This window comes from Botrytis fragariae, assembly GCF_013461495.1.
Source record: "Botrytis fragariae strain BVB16 chromosome Unknown tig00000006, whole genome shotgun sequence".
Lineage (NCBI taxonomy): Eukaryota > Fungi > Ascomycota > Leotiomycetes > Helotiales > Sclerotiniaceae > Botrytis > Botrytis fragariae.
The window spans coordinates 521,996-544,200 of NW_023500988.1; the positions used below are offsets into that span (position 1 = coordinate 521,996).

General features: G+C 43.4%; 8 protein-coding genes across 8 annotated transcripts; 5 read left to right on the forward strand and 3 right to left on the reverse strand.

The window, feature by feature from the left end:
- Window positions 1–72: 72 nt before the first annotated feature.
- On the reverse strand, window positions 73–1,762 carry Bfra_001338 (putative achain fucose-specific lectin from aleuria aurantia (hg-derivative form) protein; the record flags this gene model as incomplete). The annotated part of the gene is made up of 3 exons (XM_037331772.1): window positions 73–476; window positions 531–909; window positions 959–1,762. 3 exons carry the CDS (start codon window positions 1,760–1,762, stop codon window positions 73–75), a joined length of 1,587 nt encoding a protein of 528 aa, XP_037195926.1.
- Window positions 1,763–2,104: 342 nt separating this feature from the next.
- Bfra_001339 (uncharacterized protein) lies at window positions 2,105–2,729 on the forward strand (the record flags this gene model as incomplete). The annotated part of the gene is made up of 3 exons (XM_037331773.1): window positions 2,105–2,128; window positions 2,252–2,566; window positions 2,598–2,729. The coding sequence occupies 3 exons, from the start codon at window positions 2,105–2,107 to the stop codon at window positions 2,727–2,729; spliced, it is 471 nt and encodes a 156-aa protein (XP_037195927.1).
- Window positions 2,730–3,564: 835 nt separating this feature from the next.
- Bfra_001340 (uncharacterized protein) lies at window positions 3,565–5,429 on the forward strand (the record flags this gene model as incomplete). The annotated part of the gene is given in 3 exon segments (XM_037331774.1): window positions 3,565–4,532; window positions 4,545–4,578; window positions 4,644–5,429. The coding sequence occupies 3 exon segments, from the start codon at window positions 3,565–3,567 to the stop codon at window positions 5,427–5,429; spliced, it is 1,788 nt and encodes a 595-aa protein (XP_037195928.1).
- A 1,684-nt stretch (window positions 5,430–7,113) lies between these two features.
- Window positions 7,114–9,192, reverse strand: Bfra_001341 (putative mfs drug efflux protein; the record flags this gene model as incomplete). The annotated part of the gene is made up of 6 exons (XM_037331775.1): window positions 7,114–7,556; window positions 7,637–8,132; window positions 8,162–8,541; window positions 8,589–8,811; window positions 8,854–8,904; window positions 8,986–9,192. 6 exons carry the CDS (start codon window positions 9,190–9,192, stop codon window positions 7,114–7,116), a joined length of 1,800 nt encoding a protein of 599 aa, XP_037195929.1.
- Window positions 9,193–11,752: 2,560 nt separating this feature from the next.
- Bfra_001342 (putative ubiquitin conjugating enzyme protein) lies at window positions 11,753–12,405 on the reverse strand (the record flags this gene model as incomplete). Its single annotated transcript, XM_037331776.1, has 4 exons — window positions 12,344–12,405; window positions 12,190–12,278; window positions 12,003–12,134; window positions 11,753–11,928 (listed from the first exon to the last, which is right to left on the reverse strand). Exons 1-4 carry the CDS (start codon window positions 12,397–12,399, stop codon window positions 11,753–11,755), a joined length of 453 nt encoding a protein of 150 aa, XP_037195930.1. The 5' UTR covers window positions 12,400–12,405.
- Window positions 12,406–13,196: 791 nt separating this feature from the next.
- Bfra_001343 (putative wd repeat protein) lies at window positions 13,197–17,696 on the forward strand (the record flags this gene model as incomplete). Its single annotated transcript, XM_037331777.1, has 2 exons — window positions 13,197–13,339; window positions 13,397–17,696. The coding sequence occupies 2 exons, from the start codon at window positions 13,197–13,199 to the stop codon at window positions 17,694–17,696; spliced, it is 4,443 nt and encodes a 1,480-aa protein (XP_037195931.1).
- A 1,020-nt stretch (window positions 17,697–18,716) lies between these two features.
- Bfra_001344 (putative ring finger protein) lies at window positions 18,717–19,628 on the forward strand (the record flags this gene model as incomplete). Its single annotated transcript, XM_037331778.1, has 3 exons — window positions 18,717–19,099; window positions 19,150–19,469; window positions 19,525–19,628. The coding sequence occupies 3 exons, from the start codon at window positions 18,717–18,719 to the stop codon at window positions 19,626–19,628; spliced, it is 807 nt and encodes a 268-aa protein (XP_037195932.1).
- Window positions 19,629–20,756: 1,128 nt separating this feature from the next.
- Bfra_001345 (uncharacterized protein) lies at window positions 20,757–21,239 on the forward strand (the record flags this gene model as incomplete). Its single annotated transcript, XM_037331779.1, has 2 exons — window positions 20,757–20,850; window positions 20,893–21,239. 2 exons carry the CDS (start codon window positions 20,757–20,759, stop codon window positions 21,237–21,239), a joined length of 441 nt encoding a protein of 146 aa, XP_037195933.1.
- Between the last annotated feature and the right edge of the window lie 966 nt (window positions 21,240–22,205).

The following is a 22,205-nucleotide window of genomic DNA, read 5'->3' on the forward strand; positions in this document are numbered from 1 at the left end:
CGAACCCTCGAATTATGATAAATGTACAAGAATTCCATAATTCCATAAACACATACATTATTTATTTTTCATTTACCCCCAGATATCGCCAATATCGACGGTCCCAGCCGTGTCCCAATTTATCGCGTCATCTTTCACTTGATACGCTTCGATCTCATCTGCTTTCCCATCAATTTCTACAACCGCAAACGCAGCTCCGATCGCTGTAACTGCTATGGATTTGAATACTTTCGGATTTTGCGTCGAGTTTGCCATCGCTGATGGATGAGACCCCATCGCCGACCAGGTATTAATAGCTCCCGAATACGTGTTTGTTTTAATACCATTACGCGATATTACGAGTGTCTCCCCCCAGGTTTCGAAACCGGCTTGCACGTCGCCAGTCCAGTTAACATGTGAGTAAGATGCAGATGCTGCGATTGGAATACCGAATGTGAAGGAATAGTACGATGCGGCATCGAACTTCCAGGCTTGAGCTAAAGGGTATCATTAGCCTGAAATATATGAAAACAATTCTATAGAAAACTTACTGGGATACTCCCAAGCTGAAATAGTCATGACGCTACTTGGATTCTGATAGTACAAGTTTATTTGATCTGCTTCATCTAGACGGTAAAATGGCTGCAGCGCAAGACCAGTGTTATCTACAACGTCAACCATGATTTGGGTTAAATCCCAGCCCGAGGCAGTCAAATTTCCGACCTGCATTTTGTTGTTTGCATCTTGAAAAGCGATGATGGTGGTATTGCTGCATAATCTGCATTGCCAGTACATCACCGCAACACTTGAATTCTCGGAGATTATATATTTCTCGGAAGACAAGGTTCCTTCACTCCATGAATTTGAAGTGGCGTCATATATAATGTCGTGAAGAAGATTGTCAGAATCTGAGTACAATACAGTGATTGCCTGTATTCCAGTTAGTAGATACTTTACTACCGGAAATATGACAACTCACGAAATCATTTTGAGGCATCGTTACAGCGGCAGCAAACGATGAACCATTTTTAGCGGTAACAACTGAACTTATCGACCAGTTCCCACTCGATGCACTGTTATGTGCTTCCAGTATGTTGCCTTGATTGTCTTGATAATACACTCTAGTGTTATTGACGTTGTTGGACTCGTAGGATATTGCAGCAACATTTCTTTGGAATGGAGCAACGGTAGAGCTCGCCAATGATGCAGTGTTCGTTGAAGTGGGTGAATTGCTTGTCGGCGAATTTGTCGACGAAGTCGTAGATGATGAGCTATTAGAAGAATCTGTGCTACTGGATATCTCATCGACAGTAGCTACGTTCTTCTTCTTAGATGCAACAACTCCTCCAACCACTGCCGCTATGACTACGATCAATCCGATGACACCGGCTAAGATATACCATTTCCACACTTTTCGTTTCTTTTGCGTATCTTCTGTATACACTATTGCTTCTTTCTCCGTCGACACTGGCTGTTTGATCAAGGGTGCATTGTGTAGTGCCGGTGATGATGGTGCCTCCGAGCAAGCGCTATATTGTTGGGCCGATAGATTTGATGATGTTCTGTGTGACAATGCGATTGGGGACTGGTTATAATTATCGAATGGAAGTTCCGCGGGGAATACTGGCATTCCTATAAACTTGGTTTCTTCTTGATAGTACGGGCGGCCATTCTCATCTATCTGTCTGTTGCCGTCAACAACTGGACTAAATTTATCATGCTGCTGTGGACCATAATATTCGAAAGGCTGATTAACAACCTCCAACTCGCTGTGTCCAGACATCAGGTCATCACGTAAGTTGAAACTTTGTATGGGTACTTCCGAAGAAAAGGGAAGGGGAGGTATTCATAAAACGAGTTCCTTCGACAAAGCTCAGAAGCGAGGATACAATGAGAAGGGCGAACGACCGTGATATCCTTGATATCCTTTCCCTATCAACGACCCACATAGTTGATCACTTTGAGCGCTTCTCAACAGCTTGGATCATATGTGGACCTCTCCAAGGATACTCGTAAAAAAAATAAACGAGATATTCCAAGAAGTGTTACGGACCCCAACAACTCCTACGGTTCAGTCAAGGAAAAAGGTCTTGGCTAGGAGCATACAATAATAATCATAATAGTGATGGGAACTCGGCTCCGTGTTCTTGTGAGAAGAGAACCAACAATTTGGGCATGGCACCGATAATTGAAGCCATTGAATAATTTAGCAATGCCAAATTAATCTCGCCTGCTGGAGAATGAGCTATGCTAGCCGTTCGAACTTCAACAGTGGGATGACTTCAATGCTATGAGCCGTAGTGGTTTCAGGCCATCACGCACTGCATCCGGTAAAGTGGATATGGGGAATCACAGATCGTTGGGTCAATTGAGCGTAATTCACAATGTTAAGCGCCGGGAATGCTTGCTTACCATGCTTCAAGCTTTCAACGAAGAAAGTTTGACGCCGTATCCGGTCAAAACCCCTGTACCGGCAGGACAAATCGTTCACTCGAGAGTCGCAGAGCACTTTATTAATCCATTTGGATCTGATTACCCGCATTCAGTCGCCCGCATTCCTCAGACTGGGAAGTTACCTAAATACATTGTACATTTGCCACTTCTGCTAACGTTGTAAGCTTATATTGACTGTCAAAAAAGATCGTCTCGAAATTTCTTGGCTTCTTCGCAGTTCATTAACATTAGAAGTCCCCGAGGTCCCCGGGTGGGTTCGATTCTCTCGTGCGAGAACAAATTATCATTGCCCATAACTTTAACCTTAACCATAATCGAAACTATATTTTTAGATGAAATAATAATAATAAATGCACGAGATATCACAAATTTCATTTAGGGTATATTCCGTTCCACATCCGCGACTCCACTAAAATACGGGGATCGCACGTGGAAATGATGTGAATGGCTTCTGCTTTCAAGGGGCTGTATGTTCAGTGCATGTTCCAAGAGACTATCTATCACACAACATCCCATCATTGTTTTGACACCAATCAACAACAGTAAAACATCGATAGATCGAAAGAGTAGCTGTGGACCACCAACAATTTCTTCAGTAGCCGAGATTGTTATGATCGAGGAAACATTCTGTAGCCGATCACGTTACTAACACGTGCTCATGGGTTGCTATCATTCTTTATGTTTACTTACTCATCGCGAGGCTCGCAATAAGAGAGGGATCAATGGCAATCGAGTAGGCATATATGATACTATTTGTATATATTCATGTCATAAAAATAAGGTGAGATGGATGTGTGGTCAACTTGAAGTGCGATATATCTCGCTTGTGTGGGCGAAGGACAAACTATGAGACCGCAAAAAGAAGTTTTTTAATTGTGGTATTCTCAAGAACTCCTTCAAACCTGAATACAAGCGTATTGGTACTGCTCCCGTATACTCATTATGGGCTAAAACATCAATATTGAAAGATGGTTGTTGCGTCAAGTGCAAAGAACCGTAGAGCAGCTCTCTACGGCACACCCTTTGCTGGCTGTATCATTGCGTCTTTCAAGAATTAAATCTACTAAAGAGCTTTAATGTCATCCCCAAACAAAGAAATGGATGACAGCACAGATAGCAAACTGTTTCGAGATGGAGGAAGAGTTTGAGATCATAGATCTCCCAGATGGATATCATATCTCCGAACTGAGCGCAGATGATCGCGCGATCCAACCTTTAGTAGCAGCAATGCAGCTGACCGTCAACCGAAACGAAAGAAATAGAGGAGGGCCCCTATTCCATGCGGATCTTAGGCTGTCGGATCTAACAGGCAGGGACTTTGGAATGAACATCATCTACGAAATGTTTTCCCGCGGCTTACCCAATAAACGTCGAATGATGTCCTGCGAAATATGCGAGACGTTTATCAGAGATTTCGGCAATCTTTGCTTTCTCTCTGATGATGGAACACTTGTGCCATTTATCTGGCCAGGCGAAGACATCGTCCCGGATTATTACAGACAAGCAGTAGCCAATGTGAGGAAGTTGTTTGTGGGGCGTCCACTCGGGGAAGAGTTCCGGAGTCACCTCGAGACTGCTCAACAATGGTTAGCCTACTACGCACGCAAGTCTGGAAATTTTGATACTTACGACCACATGGACGTTAGTGTTCTGGGTCATGTTCGGGCTTACCATGGACCAACGAAATCGGAGCATCTCGCTGAAGTTCTAGAAAGAATACTAGCAGGTAATGATGAGAAGACAATCACTCAGACTTACATGATTTTGATGAACGATGTTTTACCTCATGTCAAATTATACCAGCCATGGATTGCATGGCTAAAGAACGTTGCCATTGCTATGAAAGTACAGGACGATCTCAGACCCGAAGCTCGAAAGGGCCTGATTGCTAAATACTCATTCTTGGCAGCTGAAGGTTGTCTACCTTCATTATACAATGGTGACCTAGCAAAGTTGATGTCGTTTGTTAGAGCTGGCGAAAGTATAACATCCATTCAGTCAAAGGGGATGCAAATAGTAAATCCTCAGGACGGAATACTGCCAAAGGATAAAGCACGTACAACGTCAAGATTGATTTCGGACCTAGGTTATAACACAACGTGTTTTTACAGGTTATTTATCAAAATCGGTCAGATTCCAACATGTGTAAGTCATATGATCACTATGATATTTCATTAGCTTTGATTTTAGTTATGCTGATCATGGTGTAGGCCTATCTTTGGACCGATTCTTCCAAGCCTTCCGCCATACCAAGACCACTATTTCAGCCTCTCGATTCCAAAAGACAAAGCGTTCCAATGACTGTTCAGGATGCTCTCGACAGGGCACCTATCAAGAAAATTTGTTTCCGCAAATTCTGCTTAGAAGTTACTCCGCAAGCATTCTCACTCTCAATTTATATCACCGAAGAATCAAAACATGCTGAGAATCTCCACTTCCTCACCACAGGCGTAGATGATCCCGTCGGAAGAACCAAGCCCATATATACGTTTCAAAAGCCAGGGGAACACACAGCATCATGGTTTAAAGCTTCACATATAAGATCTCCCGAAGAAGCGAATCTGTGTGCTGGCTGGGTTAAAGTTAAATGCATCATCTCATTTCCTCACATGTGGGATTATTTTCAAGCCCATCAGAAGTCTACTAATCATCAATTCTTCAATCCTATGGCCCATAGGGGATTCGAGCACAAGGATTTGGGCATGAAGTTTTTGCTCGTTCTAGATGGAATTAACGATAATCATGGAAAAGGCTCTGATCTATCGGCTGAGCTGTTAAACGAAGAGCTGAGGTGTTTCAGCAGGGAACAATTAGAGTCTTACAGGGACTCGAAATCTATACGAGGCTCACATATCAATGGACATGTAGGTGGGGTTGCGATTGAATCTGACAGATTCAGGAAAGTGATGCTCGGGGTAAGGATGAAGAGTGGTGAGTTCGTGAGATATGAGGTTGTTAAGTACAAGTACTATGTAGAACAATTTGGGGGACGTTGATGTAGCACGTAACAATGAATATGGGAGGGTAAAAGGTAGACTCCACGCAATGGGTTAAACAGATAGATGGAGAGATCTCAAATAGCACCTACAAAATATATCTTGACCACAAATTATCTTTACATCATCCACCTCGTGATACCCAAACGCAATTTACGTTTTGTTGCAAATCTTATCCACAGACAGGGTGTGTTTAGGCACCTTTTTCTTTTCTTTTTCTCGTAAAAATCCCCCGGTAGGCGCCAAAGAACACTGCCGCACCCAGGGTTCGACGCCGCGAGGGCCCCACAGAGTTAGATGGTACAAATATACAATTTAAGTGTGCCTAACAAGTTTTTTGTTGCATTTCGCAAGCGCGGACCATGTAAAGAATTATTTGACTGCCTTGTTGTGAGGAGAGGATGTGAGAGCTTGTGGTCTAGAGATATATGCGGCTTTGCATGAATATATCTTATAATTTCCCCTCAAAAGGAAATTCATGGCATATTTATATCTTAATACCAAAGTAAAATCATCCCCAAAAAGCACACTTCATATACCATATGGCTAGAAACTTGTTTCTCCCTGCAAAGTGCTGGAAATCATAAATTGACAATCTGCACAAGACTTAACCAAACAGCAATATGAGTTGAAGTCTATATAAAACCATGCAAAGAAAAGTTTCTGGAAAGAAAATTCCAGAGGATACGGTATCTTGAAGATCAAAAAGGATAAAAAATATTTTCTTGAATTTTCCAAGCAACGACTTCCAATAATTCGATTTCTATTCCCAAAAATATACATCACAAAATCTCTTGAATCGATCATTATGCATGCAATTCCGAATTTCCAGATATGAACCAACGTTACAACTTACAACTCAAATTGACGACCACTCTCCAGCTCTACCTCCACATCCAAGGTTACAATCACCCTAACCTTATGCCTCAACTTCACACAACCCACAGCAAAGGAACCCCCTCACCTCTCAATCGCAAGTCATCAATAATCCAAACAACATAATTTCTCACCCGTCAAACTCCAGTCCAATTTCCAACCAACTTTCTCACCGTTCAACTTTCAAACTCTGCCTACCTAGTACCTACAACTTCTACCTAATCATGAAGTTTCCAACACGTCTCCAACGAGTCGGCGCTAAGATCACACTTGAGCTTCTTGTACGTTTTGAGAAGTATGAAAGGAATGGGAAATCGTGCTGCCTCATGTATGTTTCATCTAAGAAATTTTCCTGTTGTGATGTGTAAGAGAGATTGAGATTTAGGTGCGGAGTGAGTGGTGTGTTGGAGACCAACACTCAAGATACACGTGACTGTTTGATTTTTCAGATTTGGTAATTGTTTACCTATTCAGGTACTTGTACAATAGTGGAGTTTTTGAGGGATGATAAAGGGACGATTGACGACAGTGATCGAATACGAATCAATCGCGTTGAAGACTATACATTATTGACTCGCTTGGTAAGAAAGGAGAGGAAATTCTGAATGTTTATCGTTTGAAATCTACTATTTAATTGAACCGTTTCCGTTAAGTCATGATATGAGCACTAATAATGCCCTGATTGCTATTTACAAATAGGCCCTTGACACCTTATTTGCATCCTGCTTTTCCCCCTCTACTCAAATCTTATACCGGCGCTCACTTGATTAACCGGATATACCTCTCATATGATACATCGTTGAAGAAATCAATGCATGACAACTGCGACATGATCATCCATGTATTTACTGATATCGCCCAACCCAATGCTTGCAAGAATTGAGACTGCTCCAAAAGCAATACTGACATAGTATACCCATGGGTACGCAGTAGCATAAGCTTCTTGACCTGCAAGTACGACTTCATTCCAGATAGTAACATTGTTACCCACCAGAGGCAAGATTTCGTCTAGAAGACTTGCGCCGGTCAATTCCGCAATATGGCTGATGATTTCTAAGTCAAAAATATCATTCGCGTAGCAAGCAAGAGCAATTTTGACGGAAAGTTCGGGAATGAACTTGGTCAAAAAGACGTTATAATAGGTTGTGTAACCAATCGCTCCACCAACTACACGAATAGCGAGCGTAAGTGCTGCGATTGTGGCGATCAAGTCGTCGGGACAAATGATAGTGGTGATGATTGAGGCGGGAACTGCATTCAAATTGGAGAGTCAGTAATCATGCACCGAAATTCTTTTTAGGGGGAACTGAGTGTGAAAGCCGAGTACGCACCTACGATACCACCAATTCCAAGGCCAGCTACGACGAGAATACCATATACCGCGTTGATGTTATTACGGTCAGCAGCAGCAAGGGCACCGCATCCTGCGGTCATCATGCAAGATGAGATAATCATAAGCATACGGTTTCCTCCGCGGAAGACAGATAAGAGCCAAAGAACAACGCATGCTCCGATGAGAATGGAAAAGCCAACTGGAAGACCTCGAATTCCGACACCAATTGGATCATGTCCGTAGACATTGAAGGCTTGTGTGGGCCAGAAAAGGAGGACGGAGAAAAAGTTTGCACCCGAGATAAAGGTGATGACGAGGGTGAGAGCTAAGATACGCGGTTCTTTTCGGAGTCGAGAAGGAAACATGGGATGTTTAGCGCCATAGACCTCCCAAAAACAGAAGGCGACGATGAATGCAACACCGAGGATGAGTGGAACAAGTACATGTGCAGATGCCCAAGGATACTGAATTTCGTTGGTGAGCTTTTTCCTATTCTGGGAAAGTTTAAGATAGGAGTACTTACCTGATATCCACCCCATAGAAGACCAGCGACGAAAAGAATCAGACCAACGATTGAGAGAAATCCGCCTACAAAGTCAATTTGAGATATGATCTCTTTGCGTGAGAGGCCGTCAGAATTAACTCGGGGAGGTGGAAAGTAAAACATTGCAGTAATAACGAGCCCCATGAATGCCCAGAGACCACAGAACAGTCCAACATATCTCCAGCTAGAATGCGATGCGATCAACTGACCCCAGAGTACAGATGGGGTGAATGGTAGAATAGTGAAGATTAGGACGGCGACATATTTTCCACGCTTTGCTGTTGGTGCAAGTTCGGAGGTTGCAGCAAGTGCTGTTAATTCGTTTATACCAGCGCCTGCGCCTGCAATAGCCATACCACCTGTAATGTTTAGTATATTGTGATGAAATCTGTAGCACGAAACCTACCAATGAAAACGTTCATGGAGTGTGCTGTGGAACAAATGATCATTCCAATGACAATCAAACCAGCACCACCGATGGCAATGTATCTTCTTCCAAAAAGATCTGACAGTGCTCCTACAAATGGACAAACAGCTGCCAAAGCGAGTAAATTGGATAACACAAACCAAGTCCACCTATCTGCCCCCCCCAAATCGCCGTAGATATATGGTGGAATACCACCTAAATACTATTAGATCGAAACTGTTCTTGAAGTAATATAATGACTTACCGAAAAGATATACTGGTATCTGGGAACCTGTCCATAAGAAAGCCATTGCAACTAAAGACATCATTCGATTCATGGTCATCTATGGAGCACCGTTTAGCCACGAATTTTAGAACGTATCTTCTGCATGCCTACCGGTGGTTCATGATCATGGTCTTCACCGTCTCCGTATGTTCGCACGCCATCTTTCTCGTAGTAATGTGCATTTCCTGGGACTCTGGAAATAGTACGAACAACTTCCACGTGGTCTGCTGTACTGGCCCCAAGAGGGCCAATGTCCTTATCGATTGAGCCTGACATTGAATTGTCCGAGTGATTCGGAGGAGAGGAATCTTGTGCCATATTAAAGGGATAGAAAAAAAAGAAGAGAGATGTTAAGACTGGCTGTACGGTCCTACCGTGAGGATGAAAGATTTATGTAGTGAACCGAATTAAAGAGGTCTGGAACAACAGGAAGGAAAACCATGGGCATCTTTACCTTCTTATCCCTAGGGGCCATGCTAATCTCGTACATCTCAAGACGCATTCATATACTTCGTTAGGTGCATGACCACTATTTCCATAATATCCTTGTCAAATGTGGTTTTTCAAGCTAGCTCAGTGGCGTTTTCCCCAATCTCGAGAAGATCCTCATTTGACCGGTACATTTATTGGCGCATTTGATGGTTTGTACTATCGTCCTTAGTCGAGCGATCTGAATTGAGACCTTTCCTCTTTAGCAATCCACCGAGGTATAATTTTTTAAGCTCCCCATCAATTCTGTGCCAGTAATTATAAAATGCATTTCCTTTCGAAGATGAAGAGAGGGACTTCCCTCTTGGCCATCCTAGCGGCCTTTTCTCATGGTGATCGAACGAACCAATCTCCACGTTGATCAACACGGATTGAATCAAAATCGGTCCCATTATCATGAACGGGTCCGACGGAACACTAGCAACGAAGCCTGTACACCGCAAGGATTTTTTTGAGTTCCTGTGCCTTTCTTTCCAAATCATACGCTACCTACATGCTGCGCTTTTGGATTCTCCAGATTGTTGGGCTAGATTTCAGCAATAATGTATGGAATGAGATTCGTTGGATTGGTGGCCCATGTGTTGATAAGGGGCCCTTGCTGTCTGACAAGGGGAGTGAAGAAGCTATGCACCAATTGAATTCCCTGTAACCACGCATCGTCATCAATTGATCTGGGGTATTGAAGTTGGAGGAGTTACATCCCGGAGAAGGGTCTCGAAAAGGCTTCGATACAAACTTGGCTGAGTCTTGAGAAACGAAAGATATGTGTTTTGACATGGAATTTTTGTCAAGTCTTCTGACCGTCGCTTACAAGCTAGTAGTCTGCTGAAAAGATTCTGTTCTCTCATTTTTCGACAGAATTACAAGTGCCCGAAGCCACAGGAATGACAATCGGCTATCGAAGAAAGGGATCCAAAAATAGGAAGATTCAATGATGCAACGGATCATCAGCCGTTTCTTGAAAACTCCTCGGTCGAAAATGTGGAATTTCGCGGGGTAAAGACTGGCATGTTACATGTAAGCCTAAAGTGGATTGGAAAATAGCACTAAAGGCTTGGGTGCCAGGTTAGTCGTTTATCGAAGATGGGGAACCTGGGGAAAACAGAAACGTCCGAATCCCGTACTTGGACAGGTGAATACGATACTGTTTTGCTCGAATCGTCTGTGTGAAGACGTAGTAGGGAGTTCTTGTATTGTCCGTCTACTTTGTCAATGGGTTTTCGGCTTTGCCTAAAGGTCGACATGGCTATTCCGCGTCCATTGTACTGCACAGTATTTGAAGAACGCATGCAGTCCGCAATTGATATAGTCTCATCAATAATATTCAGTGTGATACGTGGTATTATACGTGGTATTATACTCCTTACCATTTCCAGCACCTGTAAAAGCTTTTGATGATAGACGTCCAGTCTCCCTCCCAAGTACTGCATACTTGATAGATTCCTCGAGGGTTGAGAGTTTGGTGCATGTATATGGTGACCGTCGATGGGTACATGTTGAAAGTAATGCGGGATAGATTTTACGTGTTAGCCTAAATGACTTGCTTGCAAAAAGTGTCACTCTACCCAACTATTTGTCAGTTCCATGTCCCGACTTGTTTTTGGCGACCATAACCCGCAAATCAGTGCTATAGTCCAACCTCGGGCACCGAGGTATTGAATGGTTGGTCGAAGCCTTCGAAGGATCTAATTTTGCTAACAATTCGACCAGTCGTCTCAAACCATATAAGCTTAGCGGCGGGTATTTTGTTTTCTGGTAATGAAAGGGAACCAGACTTGTATTCAGGGCTGAGTGTTTGGTCACGTACGTCGATCGGATAAAAATCCGCTGCTTTGGATGGCACCAATTTACATCATATATTCCGATAAAATGTAATCTTAGCACTATTTTTGACAGGCAATTGATTGATACTTTGTCAGATATTTAAAAGTTGATACTGACCAGAGGGGAGAGATTGGCAATATCCTGGATCAATCTCATGTTTTTCGTGGTTTGTGATATCCTCCTTTCCCACTGGGGAATTTGTCGGAACAGAGATCGAATCTCAAACGAGGGATAACTTAGTTGAGTTTCCATCTCCCATATCTCGAATATCGGATCGAACATTGAGCTCTAGAAAAGAATGAACGACGGAGGCTCTAAGTATCGAGAAAAAAAAATGCAAAACGTCGTTGGTTGAAATTGGCTCAACTATGCTAATAGAATCACAAAAAGGCCTTGCGCAATATCTTAAGATATTTATCTCTACCAAAAACCGCTCAATCGTTTCAGCGTTGTGTCCACGCTATCTCGCACAGCATAGTGCCTTTCCATACTGAAAATCTCTCGCATCCTTTCATTTAACCATAATTCGTGCATGAACATCCACTACCATGAGACTAGATCAGATCTAAGCCATAGCATGAGTTTTTGTCCATTCTCTAGCAGTCGCAATTGCGGCCGGCTCGTCCTCTTTCCATCTCTTTGCCACTTCTGGAGCTAATGGATCGTCCGGGTTGGGAGCCCCAAGAAGAGCTTGGATCGAGAGGAGGATTGTTCGAATCTGGAGTGCGGGAGACCAGTTACCTGAACAAGTCGGGGTCAGTCGACTGCCTGCGAGGCAAAGTCATGAAATGGGACATGAAAATGAGGTTACATACCTTTGAGAACATCTAAACAAATTCTGCCGAGCTTATCAATATTTGGGTGATAGATCTTTGTCAGGAATCTAATCTTTGGGGGAGTCATCGGGTAGTCATCTGGTAGAAACAACTCGAGCTTGAAGATACCGCCTGTAAATCACATTAGCCTACTGAAAGTGCTAAAACTTGTCCGTAGTGTAGCGACCTTCATATGGAGAAGAGGATGGACCGTGTATCGAGACGTCGAAATATCTTAAATTGTCCTCATGGGGAACTGCATTGATACCTGGAACACTGTATATTTTCATCAGTTCAGTTCAGTTACAGCATGTACGATCCAACCCGAAAGATTCACATACGGTTCTTGCATCAATCTCTCCGTCTCCTTAATGATCCGTTTTGGTAAAGCCGCCATGTCGATAGGGTTCTGTCTTGACTGTCCGTTGAACTGGCACTTGGTTGAATTACTCTTTTAGCAGTTATCGAGTCCAAGGCTCAACATACACCAATAAAGGTAGGGGTTTTTTTTCGTGCTCGTGATGTTGATAAGATAACCTTAGAGGTACCGTATCGTTCAAATCGGGTAGTGGGGTACTTTATCAAGGGAAATCGTTCTGGACGTCTCGGAAATTAAAGATGTGGGCGTGAGAAGGGTTGAACGAATTATGGATGGATCTACGGATGATTCGCAGTAAAAAGTTCACCGTGATATTGGCTTGCTGAGTTTAGGACGATAGACAAAGAAAGAAAGAAAGAGGCTTTTTCAAAAATTTGATGCTATCTTGATGTATCTATCAATCTCTTAAAACAGCGCAGCCCATGCACAAGGCTGATAGAAAGGCTTGAACGGCAACTCCCGTTTAAAGTTGACGCCAGTACCACCTGGTATGTAGTACTAACTGCGACGGTTTCGCATCTCCAGTTACTAACAAGTATTTACCACACTCTTGCCTTATCGTCATCCAAATCTGCCATTGAAACAACTTGAAGATCTTCATGCCTTTTGATCGTCATAGCCAAACATTATCGTTTTGATCTTCTCCCCAAGGCTGTATGCGGTTAGGTTCGTCCAAGGATAGCAGAATGCCTATACCCTAATTAGATAGCACTTTTTAAGTTTACATACTTCGAGCATCAAATTATTCGTCCCGTAGTCATTCCCATACGAAGTGATTGTATTGATTTGGAGAATGCGAAAACTTTAGTACTAAGATGATGGAAGAGTCGAGAAAGGGGAAGACCATTAGGTCGGCTTTTGATAGCACTACATTTGATGCAGATGTGTCTATACATGTAGACCGAAAAGTCGGATCCGCTACGATATCTCCTTCCGGACGAGACGTTGCTTTAGCCTCGTGAGTACTTCAAAAATCGCATTTCGAGATGTGCTAAGACTTTTCTCTTTTGTCCAGAACCGATGGCTTAGATATAATTGATCTTGATTCCCCTCTCAATCCCCCACGACATCTTCGACATGGCCTACCATGGCTTGTGGCTGACGTTCAATGGTGCCCTTTCGCAGCTCGCGACTATTGGGTGGTCAGCACTGCCAATCAGAAGGCTCTTGTCTGGAATTTGAATATGCAGGAGGACGCTTCTCATGGCGCAATTGAACACACACTCCACGGACACACGAGAGCTATTACCGACATCAATTTCTCGGCATATCATCCTGATATCCTGGCAACATGTGCTGTTGATGGATATGTACATTGTTGGGATCTACGTAGACCACGGCAACCTGTTCTGAGCTTTTGTGATTGGTTTGCTGGTGCAACACAAGTCAAATGGAGCCGTCAGGATTCGCATATTTTAGCTTCATCCCATGACCGATGGCTACGGATCTGGGACGATAGGAAAGGCGCTGTTCCATTAAGGTCCATCAATGCACATGAATCAAAAATATATGGTATTGATTGGAATCGTACTCGTGCCTCGAGCTTAGTCACTTGCTCTCTGGATAGAACAATTAAATTTTGGGATTATGAGAACGAATCTGATGTCCCAGAGCGCACTATACATACTGGATTCCCGGTCTGGAGAGCTCGACACACACCGTTTGGTTGGGGAATCTTAGCTATGCCCCAGGACACTCCTGGAGACCTTCATCTCTATGACCGGCGTATCACGGGTGACAACTCTACCGACACTATCACGGAAGCAGTCATTACCTTTCCAGGGCATGGCAATTCGAAAGTCAAAGAATTTCTCTGGCGAAGTCGTGGAAGCATCACAGAGGAGGGAGAAGACAATAGAGAATTTCAGCTAGTTTCGTGGGGCGAGGACAACCAATTGAAAATGCAACATGTGGACCATGACACACTTGAGGGAGTTGGCTATGTAAAAGGGAAGAAAGTGCACGGAAAGCTCAATCTCACACGTAAAGGAGCAGCATACAAGACCTTTCGTACTACGGAAACATCTGCAAGCGATAAAAAGACCGCCACAATCACAGGTCCTCGACCTGGTAGTTCTGGTTTGAAGTTGAGTTCGTTTAGTGTTGGGATGAAAAAGATGACCTTGCCTCACACAGCCCGTACTCATACCACAATACGCGCCCCTGCTATGCGAGGAAAGGAAAAGGCAGCGAAGCAAGAAGACTTGAATCAGTCCCAGATTGGCTGGATGAGTGGAATCAAGTTCTCTAAACCTGATAACGGATCTATGCGGCGCAAGCGATCATTATCGAGAAGGTTGTCTTTGCTGAGTCCTGAATTCGAAGAGGACGGTGATTGGGACGAGCCGGAGACTTTACACGATGAGATTATACGCATCAATGACCAGCTTCCAAAAATTACATTTGATGGCGTTGATATGGACAAAAGGACAGTCGTTGTTTCCATGAACGGACCATGGGGTGAAAATGGTACACCCATTTATATCAAGACAACAATTACCTTTCCTGACCAGTATCCGGAGACCAAGGCCCCCACCTTCACACTTGGTAGGACGTCCCTCATGCCCGATGAAACCTACAATAAACTTAGAAAAGAAGTACACCAAATTGCAGCAAGTTTTGTAAGCCGTAAGCAAGGTTGTTTGGAAGCTGCTCTATGTTATTTGCTTGGAGAGGTTGATCTTGAGACGAGTACTATATTTTTTCATGATATCGATGATTTAGACGATGACGATTTGGATGGTCTTGCGGACGAAAGCTCAAGCGATGAAGAGGATAGTGATATTCCTCCAGGTGCTTCGGCAATGATGTCTCAAGAGCTAGATTCCAGTGTTACGGCGGAAACAATCAGCATACCACGAAACGTCAACGTACCACTACCTAGACTTTGTGGTGCTCGCTTTGCAATGAACGGCAAGCTTGTATGTTTCTTTCCACCAAAAGAAGATAAAGTGAAGTCTTTACTCGAGAAAATTACCGATTCCAGAAGTTCCCGACCGAGAGGCGAACCCAATTTTGATGCTTTTGGTCGATTGGCAAACAATAGTTCACCCCAGCCACGCATCAAGGCTACGTCAATGACTGAGGATAGTAAAGCTGATTCTGAAGTATCAGACGAATATGATTCTTCAAACAGCAGCGATACTGATTCTTCACAATTCCGCATTACTAGATATCCTGCAATGAGAGAGTACTGGCGTCGATCGAATCGTCGATTTCCTCTCAGAGGATCGCCAACTATAATGTCTCAAAGGTCCGGTGGAACCGGAACTGGAATTGGTACAGGGACTGGAACCAACACAGCCACCGGAACTGGCTTTAGTAGGGTGCGATCTGTGAAGCCGAAAAACATCATATCATTATGTGATGTAAATGATTTTCTTCCTGCAAAGGTCTACCTTGCAGAGGAATATACCATCTTTGGTAACGGTCCGTATCTTTGCGAACATAATGCAAGTATTGCTGACAAGTACGGTCATTCTAAATTGGCTGATGTATGGAGGTATGCTGCTATGCTGCTACACAATGATATCCCTCTTGAAGTTCTCGAACAAAGCCAACGCCGTGAGCCTGTGCTAGTAATAGCTGAGAGTATGGCAAAGAGACATCGTCATGACAGCGGCTCAGACAGTGGTATCGATGTTTCTCACGACAAGCACCGTAGACGTGGCAGCTTCTCTGGTAGAGTCAAGTGGGGAAGCAGTCCTCTTGCCAAGCAATTGATTGGAGACCTCTTCACGCACTTTGAAGAGCTTCGTGACATTCAAATGCTTGCAATGCTATCTTGTGTATTTAGTGAACCGATTGCTTCTGGTGCACCATCACATGCGATAAACGCCGATGTTGGCATGGCTCAACCGCAGACACCTCTCTCTATGAAGACTCCTGCGTTTTCTGTTGATTATTTCCCAAACAACGGCGCAGCTTGGAGTATGTATCAAAAGACTCCAGTAGATTCTGCAGTGTCAACGCCAAAATTGGTTAATACGCCTTCTGGAATCTTTGGTTCCATGGGATCTTCTACTGGTGCTTGGGGCAGTGACCCTGCTTCGGCATCATATTCTTGTGGTGAAACCCCCCCTCTGAGGTCAAATAGAGGAAGCTCTGAAAATCTTCCTCAACATACTCAAAGTCTGTCGACTTCTCCAGAAAACCCAAGAACCTTCCGACGTGGAAATTCGAGTCTTGCCTCAAGTTTTGCTGCAAACTTTTCGCGTCCATTTTCTATGACTGCGTCATCTTCACCACCGAATCCACCACCAAGTCGGAAACGACCTAGCCCAGTTGAACACATGTTGAGCTTGGCTCCTAGTGCTATCACATGGGGAAATACAACAGTCCTTGGCAGCGTAAAAGAACGAGTTGGTAACGAACAAATGGCGTTTTCGGATGATGAAAGCACAATGGATGAACTCAGGCCAAAGGTTTGTATCGGGATCAAGATGACATTGGAAAATCAAAACGGGTTTGACGACGAAGGATGCATGGGTACGACACTATTGGATAGTAGCCACATGGCTCGTCACATGAGCTATCGTCAAGCCTACGCCGAACTGCTTTATTGTTGGGGGCTCCCCTTGGCTAGATTAGAAATCTTAAAGTATGATGGACTACGGAACCACACTTCTGAGATGGATATTCCCGACAATAAGTCATTTGCTGCCTCAATAATGTCTAATGATAGCCATACTGTGATCCACGAGGCATCGCCTCCATCTCAAATAGTTCTGGGTAAAAACGATCTGCATGCCTCATCGACTGATCAAGGTCTAGACATTGCGGGCTATTGCCTCAAGCACGAAGCGCGTCTGGATCCCCTACACTTGAGTTCCATCGGCGGTGCTGCCGGACGATGTGATCGCTGTAAAATTGTTCAGCGCCAACTTTGTTGCACAATTTGCGCAGAGCCTATCAGCGCGGTATTCCTACCATGCTTGTCATGTGGCTGTGCAACACATCAGCATTGTTTGATTGAGTATAGATCTACCGGTAACAGCGAATGTCCTGGTGGATGTGATTGCGATTGTGGAGATAAAGCCAGTATGGGACTGATAGAAAGTCTCGGTGTTATGATTGAGTTCATGCGCGCATTGGAGCGGAAGAAAGCACTTGACAACAACGAAGATGTTGAAGAATGGGATGTGCCAGTGGAGGAAAAAGACGATTGGGAGAATGTTAACCTTCCTTTGGGAGACTTAGGTCGGACTCCTTCTACATTGACTAAACGAGTTGAACAAGTCAGAAGTGGCGATTGGAATGTCAAGAAGAAGCCGAGTAGTTTGAGAAAGGAGGAGAGTTTCTCGTTTCTTGCTTAACATCATTATGATGATTGGAATTGATCGGCAACGAAGGGATTTGATTAATGGCACGATATGTTGTGAATTCCAAATTTGGTCAAAATGCGATCGGAATTTATGGGATTGGCGTTTCAGGGGAGCAATGTGAGGTTGGATGGGCTTTGAAATGACCCTCTGTTGATATGTAATAATAGTATTCTGTAATAATATGATGCAATGATATCCAATTTTCAGTGTCCCCTTTCGGATTGCGTTCTCAAGCGGTGTCAATTTCTGTTTGTTTTTCCCCATCTTCATCACAATAGGGCTGCAAACATTAGGCAGACGTCTACAAGTGCTTTTCGTCTCTGAAGAGATTTCATCGTAGCATCTTGAACTAGCCGTCATCTCTGGATTATATAGGAGAACAATTGGATGACGCGGTGATAATGAAGATAGATCAACTAATTGGTTCTTCTTCAATGTCTTTCATTTTTCCTTTCTAAATGAACCTTTTGATACTTAGGTAATCATTTGTCCCTCCATTTCCTATTATCCTTTGAATCGATCAATTGGCAAAGAAAATTTGAGCCAGCCGACAGAAATCAGCAGGCAACTTTAAAAGACGGTCGACTTGCAACCATACATCATCTGATCCACGGGCAAGGTTCAATTGATTTTCTTTCTCATTCTCAAATACCCCAGAAATTCTCGGAATGTTAACTGCTAAACCTAACATGCTGATTAATCCCATGGCTTTGACACTGATGTATTCACATTCGACTCCAAAGTCTGCAGGTATTCTGTACTCAGGGTTCTATACATGCCTGGTTTTTGTTATATATCGTTAGGTCATCATCCGCAGAGATTTTTGTATTCGATCGTAAGGATTTTAAGTTGTTGAATTTTCACTCAGTTTTTTAACTATGCGACAGGCGAATCTGAAAATTCATTCATTACGCGATCAAATTCCAATGCGTGACGCCATGTATCTCTTCGTCGAGATTCAAGACCGCCAGGTACGGGGCCAAGACGGTAGTGTACATGTGGTGTTTGAATATGGCTATTCAAGCCTTAACCCTTCCTCCCATGACCACTAAAACATTTTCGTACAGGGATAATCACAAAATGAATTCTATGAGTTCGAGAAGTGAACAGATAACTGAGACCTCAGAGCTTTGGGGAGAGAAAGAGGATAAAGGATCTTGCCGGAAGTGCGAAGTATGTTTGGACTTCTTCGAGGAAGAAACTTTGGAAGAGAACAAATCTGGACCAATGACAGCAGAATGCGATCATCTCACGGAAGTATGCTTGCCTTGCTTGCAAGAAAGTATGACATTCACGATGAGTGAAGGGTCGTATAATCTCACATGTCCAATCTGCTCACAGGAGTTAGAAGAGTGGTTCATAGAACTATGTTGCACAAAGACGACGTTCACAACGTAGTTTAGCTTTTATTTGTGATTCTTACCGATACTAATAAAACGTTTAGATCTTGCGACCTTGCACTGCAAAGTCATCTACGATCAGATTCGCACTTCTTTTGGTGTTTAGCCCCAAATTGTGGTTCTGGTCAAATTCGCGATGGGAATGATCCGAAAATGATATGTGGGAGCTGCAAAGCCTCGACTTGTGTGCAATATCGAACTCCATGGCGCCAGGGCCTAACTTGCACGCAATTCAACCTCAGCTCTGCAAAGGATGAGGGGTCACAGAATAAAATCGAGAAGACAACGGTAGCTTGCCCGAAATGCCATGCGAGGATCGAGAGTAGCAGGGGATGTCTGAAAATCATATGTCGAAATCGTAACTGTAAGTCGGCAAACAAATCATGTCAGTGCATTTGGAAAGTGCTAACTATTCTCAGCTTCCCACGGTGCTAGATGTGGCTTCAAATTCTGTCATAGTTGCTTGGCTCCATGGGGTTTCTTTGAACCAAAGCATAACCCCGGCTGTATTCGGGTGAGATAATCGAATTAAAATAGATGCTCGTTATGCCAGTTCATGGCCTTTTTAGATAGGGAGAGAGCAGGAAAATTAGACGGACATGAGCCCACACCGATTCCTCTAGCACTGTTATATCGAAGCCATTTCTTGACGTTACCCCAAAATATCTTGCCATGCACGAGGAACTTCAAATTATGTTACTTGGATGGTTGAAGACTGATAAAAAGGATATGGCATGAGGTTTTAAGGTAAGATTAAGATAGTAATCAAAGTATGTTTGTTTTATTCTTCGCTACTAGTAGCATGTACACTGGACGCTATGCTACGCAGCTTGCGGACGATCGGCCTCCTCACTTGCTCACAAAGTTTCGATTCGAGAATTTTATCCAGTGGTCTTTTTCGCCAGTAACTAATGGCTTCCGGGTGTCTTAGTTCACAACAATCCTTTGATTTTGATATCTAACTTGTAGTATGGCAGTAGCTCTAAAATCCTTTCATATGGTTATCCTTGTCCCGCTCACAAAATTGGAGTGGGCAGTATGAGATACGACAGATGAATCAAGATACGAAGAACCAATTGTGTTTTTGAGAACAAAGACGCCTGAGTAGGCCTTTGATATACCTATGTAACTCGATAGTATCATGTTGGAAGTTGACAAATTCTGATAGTTATCGCATAAAATCACGTGCCCTCTTTAGGTCTTGGCTGAACCTTACCGACTACACTTCATGTTTCCAAACACATCTTGGCAAGCCACAACATACAAACGTTCCGTCTATTATCACGTTCTGGAACCCTGTCAGAAAGCTCTGCATCTGCCAGATGTTAAAATTGGGATTATTTTGCGAACTAAACTACTCCAGAAGTCTAGATCGGCAAGGCGAAGAATGGTAGGTTTGAATTTCGATGGCTATTTTTAGAACTCGAGTTTGATATATGATCACAGAACTTCTCCCCAGGCTCTATATTTCTTGGACAGTTCTTGGTTCTCTCTCTTTAATTTTTTTTTGGATGACTGGTTCATTTCTAAGTACAATTTTCATCAAAACACTCATTTAATAAGCTTTTTTGATACGTTATTTCATTGCCAATAGACTTGGCTAATCGTCTTTCCTTGACATACTTACTTATAATCATTATAATTCTGAATCATGAAGCTCTCTACTGTCTTCATATCTCTTTTGGTTGCTGGCATCCATTCACTTCCCAACCCGGCCGTGCAACGGGAATCAGCCGGTATCACAGGTTAGTCTGACCTCTTCATTTTTGACAACACGATGCTAATAGCCGATAAAGTTGGTGCCGATGGATCAACCAATCTTGGCGGGGAGGCTGGAATAACGAAGAAGCCAGATGGCTCTACAAACGTCGGAGGGGAAAGCGGCATCAACGTGGCATCGGGTGCTAATAATCAACCGCAACAAGGTGCAGGAGGACAGACCGGTAATGGTGGCAACAAAAACGGAACCGACGGCTTGGCCGCGCTTATTGGATCACTGAATGGTGCATCTGGCGGAAATAGCACAGGTGGAGCGAAAAAGTCGAACAGCACAGGCAATGCAAATTTACCACCGGGAGTGGCCTCCAACTCTAGTTTGGCAAGCGTCTTTGGAGCATTGGAGGGTGCAAAGTAATTCAGAGTTTGAGAGGAAGAATTTTGAAAGATGGAAGTTTCTGAGGACAGACTATGATTTTACCCGGCAATTACCAATGGAGACAATCTTCATGTCCTCGAATAATTCTTCGTCGATGCAAGGGAGCTCCAATCACATTCTTTATCACATAACCTTATACAAGGGAATATCCACTACACAATAAGAACTCTTAGCCATATATAGGCATTCCTTCTTAGTTGATATATCTGGATGACCTGCAAACAAACTACTGGCATTTGGCTTCGTGAGTATTTCCACTAGAAAATGTGCACTTTGTGAGAAGATAAAAGCGAAAACATATTTCCCCAATCTTCTATGCTGTATGTCCTAAGCATCGCTGCCTCATGCAAAGTTCTCCACATCCTAATCTACTTCTCCACCTCCACGTGAAATCTCAGTGGAAATTACCAAACATCCTCATCCCAAATGGAAGCTCCCCTGATGTCATAACTTTGCAAATCTGACGATACCTTCCACAGCACGGTTAATATAGTGCTTACTATACACATTAAACCACAGATATTAGACTGACTGGCGGATGGATCGTCTTTCAATACTTGTAGGCATGTGTGAAGGTACGGCCTTGAGCACTGTAATTTGAACAATTTCAATGACATCAAGCTCCAATTTGGTTTCAATCAAGGTAGACAAATATGTCTATTTATGTGGTTGTTCTGGGACATGACCTCAGGGTTTTGAGCCATCTTCTATCGATGAATGAGAATGGATACATATCTCGTGAAGATGTTCCGAATCCCTCCATAACAAGACAAATGTGTCTATTGTTAGCATCATGGATAGATTCCAATTCGAAGGTGTCCAGGCATAGTTTGACTATCTGAGTCTTTTCCCGAAGATTCTTCGTACCATTCTTTAATTCGCGATCGCTATCATCATAAGTTGTCTTGGAGAGTTCAAAGACTCGGATAGCACGTTCCAGATAGA